A 5,250-nucleotide genomic window follows, 5' to 3' on the forward strand; every position below is an offset into this window, starting at 1 on the left:
TCTTAGAAAGGTTTCGGTGACAAGATTGAAGGTTCCAACAGATACAAGTGAGAATAGGAGAGAGATAAGTTGTGCCTCTTGCCCTGGAGTGTGTGTCATCTAGTTGGCATGACAAGAATAAGTACAGCCTATAAATAATTACAAAGCTCCGCTTCATTAGCTGCAGGTTGTTTATGTATAAATTGACTGTCAAGGGTGGCTAAAGAGGAATTATCAGGGCTGGCCAGTGAGAGCGTATTGCTGGTAACACCAAGGTGAAGGGTTCAGATCTCCCTACCAGCCAGATTTCAAGAAAGACAAAAACAGAAACAGAAATTACTGAAGAAGAGTTCAGGGAAGGCTCGCTGGGCGGAAGGTGAGCCTAGGGACTGGCCCAGAGAGGGCGCAAAGGCAGAGCCTATGCTAAGGTGCTGATCCTTTGCTGTGCACTGGGGCTGGAACCTGGGCTTTGAATTGCGCAATAACCAGCGAGGCCCTTGTGGTTAGTGGGGAGAGTCAGGAACTCCAGGCTGAACCACCTGAATTTAAGGTAGAGACTGGCAGAATCCATTCATTCCTGTGTGAAATGCCCCTAACTGGAGTTTTCTCTCTAACTGCTTACCTGATATATCTACTTGGTTTTCTTGTTTCCTTTCCTTCCTTTCTTTCTTCCATTATTGTTTTCCTTCCTTCCTTTCTTCCTTTCTTCCTTCCTTCCTTCCTTCCTTCCTTCCTTCCTTCCTTCCTTCCTTCCTTCCTTCCTTCCTTCCTTCCTTCCTTTTTACGTTTTTTTCTTTCTCTCTTGTGAAAAATTTCCCCAATGCTTGGTGAAGAAGAGCGGCCACTCCTTCCCTCTGTCCCTCCTTTCCTTCCTTCCTTCTCCTTAACTTATAATTTGGTAATGTCTTCCTTTAATATATCATTTTGGAAGGATGCCATATTTCATGTCTTTAAGCAATGAGTGGTAGTTTCACCTCCCCTATATTATCGTTTAAATCTTTGCTTCTTTCCTGCCGTCATGCTTTGTTGTCAGAGTGAATCTTTCTGATCATCCTGGAGGGACTGTGCAGAGAAATCTTGCAGAACCGGTTTCATGGGTGTTGATTAACTGACAGAGAGGATGCTGTTGAACACAGACATCCTGTTCTTGATACCCCAATAATTTATTTGTATTAGCATGTCACTCTCTCCTGCTCCATTGTCTTAGTTCACTCAGGCTGGTATATAACAAAATGCCATAAAGTGAGTGGCCTACTAACAACAGACCAGTTCTGAAGGCCGGGAAGTCCAAAATCAAGGCACTGGCAGATTCCAGGTCTGATGAGGGCTTCTTCCTGGTTCATAGATGGTGCCTTCTCACTACATCCTCACATGATGGAAGGAACTGGGAGCTCTCCAGGGTCTCTTTAATAAGGGCACTAATTCCACTCCTGAAAGCACATCCTCATTACCTAATCACGTCCCCACCTTCTATTACTGTCATCACATTGGGGGTTAGGATTTCAGCAAATGAATTTGGGGGGACAGAAACATTCAGACTATAGCATCGGTTTTCTCATTTGAAAAACTGGGATAATGACATCTGTATAGCTACATGTGAGAATTTAGTAGGGTCTTAAAAAGATTCTTCACACATTAGAAAATGTTAAGACATGCTGCTCTTTAGAAAAAAAAGGATCACCATTATTGGAGATTTGGGGGCAGTTATTTTAGGAAGCATTCAAATGGTGATTGTCATTTACCCACTGTCTTTAAACCTTGAATGATCAGAATAATATATATGAAAAGATTTTAGGAACTCATAAGTTTTTTGTTTTTACTTGATGGTCCTCTATGAGCCTACCCTAAATACGAACACGAGAGAGCCTCTTTGTGTTTTCAGATTGCCGAGGGAATGGCGTACATAGAACGGAAGAACTACATTCATCGGGACCTGCGAGCTGCGAATGTTCTGGTCTCTGAGTCACTCATATGCAAAATTGCAGATTTTGGCCTTGCTAGAGTAATTGAGGATAATGAATACACAGCAAGGGAAGGTATGTTCTAGTAATGATCTTTAGGTGTTTTGTTATTATTTCATTTCATTTTGATTTTGTCTGTTTTTAACAAAGCAATCACCATAGTCATTATAAATATAAAAGTATTGGGTACAACGTTTAAGAAAAGTACTCTCTTGATTAACTCCACGTGATATGTTTATAAGATTTACAAACGCTATCATTGGTATTTCAGTTAAGCAAAGAAAAACAAAAATAGATTTGGCAAGATCAAGATTCTTTACCTTATATTGTTAAAGATTTCCACTCAAACTATGAAGTGTACTTTCCATAACTACAGAGAAAATATTTCTGACATTAATTCTGTGTTCTATATTCTGGCCTTTTAATTACAAATTAAAACATGGACATTATCACACACAGAGAACTAAATATAATACTACAAAAAGACACTCTTTTGTTTTCCCACATTCTGTATTATATGTGTAAACCAAATACACGCAGAGAGGCGTAAACCTCCCAGTCCCTGGACACTCCCTGGATGCTGAGCACAGTGGGGGCTGTGCTGGCCTCTCCTCCAGTAGGGTCATCCTAGGATCACATGTGGTGCTTGTGGCCTGAGGATCCTGATGGGCTCCCCAGTGAGAGTTGAGTGAATACTTTTGCAGTACTCGCTCTCTTCTGAAAGAGCCAAGCAGTTTCTTGACATTCCTAAGCATTGTTAAATCAGAATTATTTTTCTTTTAACTATATGGATGTTGTTTCCGGAAGATGTCTGCACAACTTATAGAGATGACAGACTGAAAACACTGCTTCGATTTGTTGAATGTCTCTTGCATCCATTGTGTCTTGATGGTTCCCCTCCTGCCTCAAGCCTGTGGAGGGATAACTTATCCTTGGCCTTAATGACCATCCTCAGCAAAAAGGCAGGCATCAGAATAGTTTGAAGAAAAGGAGTTAAAAAAAATAATAGCTAAATGCACTGAGCATTTACAGTATGTAAATGGGCTTTTCATACATTATCTCATTTATCTTTACAATAACCCTATATGATAAGCATTATTATTATTATTATTATTATTATTATTATTATTATTATTATTATTCCCACCTTATGGATAAGGAAACTGGTGCTGGCCAGTTACCTCAGTAAGTTAGAGCACAGCCTTATAACACCAAAGTCACAGTTCAGATCTTGATACCAAAAACAAAAACAAAACAAAACAAAGCATACATAGGTAAGGAAACTGAGATTCTGCAGCTTTCCAAGGTTCCACAGTAAGTGGTAGAGCCAGGATTCAATCCCAGGAGATGTAGCCTCTAAGTGTCTGGAATTGATTCCACTGGTTTTGTTGCATTTGACAAGCCTAAAGTCTCATAAGAATAACCCATCTCATTCAAGAAAGCGTGGCTTAGTGCAGACCGCGCATTCCAGATGGAACAGCGCGCCACCTCCTGGCGTGTCTCAGGACGACAATAACGATACTCCCTTTCATTGGCATTTACATGTGCCCGGCACACGGACCAACCCACTTAACCCTCACTGCAACCTGGGACGTTCGACTGTTTTCCCATTTTACATATGGAAGTTCCCAAACCTCACAAAATGACTTGCCAGGATCACACTCAGCAGGAAAGAGCAGAGCCGGGATTCAAACTCGGGCTGCGTGGTACTGGAGCCAAACTCCCAACCTCTGCAGGCAGGGCCCCCCCCCCACCCCCCCCCGGCGCTGCTGCTCAGGTGGGCGGGGGCTCCTGTAGGAATGGGCGACAGTGCCCAGCACACGACAGCTGCTCCCGCGAGGCTCTCTAGTGTCCTCGTTGTTTTTACTCAGATTTCCAATTTTAATCAGGCATCACAAAAAATTCTCAAGCAAAGACTAATAAAGGCACATACTTTTTAAAAAAAAAAAGTGGTTAGTGAACAACCCTAGCCATTCCAGGGTGCCAGAGTAGCAGTCTGTGCTGCGTCCCTGCCTTTCTCAAGGGGACCCTGCAGGTTTCCCCTGGGCCAAGTCTGCTTGTTCCTGGTCCCTTAGCTTCACCAGCTGCTCTTGAGAAATGTAGCTTCATCATTATCTCATTCTAGGCAGATCAGCATACTTCCCAATCCTAAAAGTTTAGTAAGGATTTGTCCTATCACTTGAAAGAATGGGACATTAAAGTTTGGAGTAGTATCTGAAATACTTGTTGCACAAAAATATACACGTTAAAAGATATTTATATTCCATGTAAACTTACTATGGGTTGATTAGAGAAAATTTGAACACTAAAGATGTAGTGGCTAGTGTTGAGGCATGAATGCATATGCTAAGAATAAATTTCTTTACATTCTGTATCACACTCTTTTATGTTTAAAGTTGGCTAGTTATAATATCCTTGGGATATTTTACAAAAGAAACTGCTTTCTAAAGATGGGAACACTCAAAAGGGAAACAGAGGAGTGAAGCAAAAAATTTTAGTGTAATACTTTGTGTCTCTGTTTTGTACTATGTGTGTTACCTACTCAAAATAAATAACTTAAATTTTTAAGAAACTCAAAAATCAAAAGAGAAAAGTGTGAGAATCATGTGCCCATTACTGTTTTGTTTAAACAAAGATGCCCAAGTAAGAATCACGTGTCTTTCTCCTTAGGTGCTAAGTTTCCCATTAAGTGGACAGCTCCGGAAGCAATCAACTTCGGATGCTTCACTATTAAGTCTGATGTATGGTCTTTTGGAATTCTCCTGTATGAAATTGTCACCTATGGGAAAATTCCCTACCCAGGTATCATTTACCTAACCTATTTCTATTCAAGTGGTACATATGAGAAAAAAGTCAAGTTGCATGAGGGCATAAAAACAAAACAACAACAAAAAAAACCCCAACCTCATCTACCCAAAGCAAAGAATAAGTGTTTTGTAGCAGAACTTGATTTTCACTGTCTTTAGTGGAACTTGTTCTGAAATGTGCTTAGACCATTCTCTGCCTTCTTAGTTTATTGAGTGTATATTCTTTTTCTTCGTTCATTAATTCTACCGCTTAATGGCTAGGATGTGTCTGATACCATCGTAGGCGTTGAGAGGAGGATGAATTACACACCAGTGCCCCTCCAAGACAGTACCTGATGGAGGAGGAAACAGACATAGAAACGAGATTTCCAATGCTTTTTGGCTAGTCTTTCCTTCTGCACTTTCCCCTGCCTCTGCTGGGCCTGCTGTTCCCGAGCATGGATGGAGCTTCTCCATTCAGTTTCTCCAGCATTAACCTGGGCACTGCCAGGCAGGCTCTGGGT

At 41.2% G+C, this 5,250-nt stretch overlaps 1 protein-coding gene across 1 annotated transcript in view; it reads left to right on the plus strand.

Moving 5' to 3' along the window:
• Positions 1-1,848: 1,848 nt before the first annotated feature.
• Positions 1,849-5,250, plus strand: part of LOC103605960 (tyrosine-protein kinase Lyn) — an 8,473-nt gene continuing 5,071 nt past the window's right edge. Inside the window, exons 1-2 of the mRNA XM_008590554.1 lie at positions 1,849-2,015; positions 4,611-4,742. Coding sequence (XP_008588776.1) covers positions 1,874-2,015; positions 4,611-4,742 — 274 coding nt within the window. The 5' untranslated portion in view covers positions 1,849-1,873. The remainder of the gene's footprint in view (positions 2,016-4,610; positions 4,743-5,250) is intronic.

The sequence above is a fragment of the Galeopterus variegatus genome, unplaced genomic scaffold (assembly GCF_000696425.1).
Source record: "Galeopterus variegatus unplaced genomic scaffold, G_variegatus-3.0.2 Scaffold6197, whole genome shotgun sequence".
In the NCBI taxonomy this organism is placed as follows: Eukaryota; Metazoa; Chordata; class Mammalia; order Dermoptera; family Cynocephalidae; genus Galeopterus; species Galeopterus variegatus.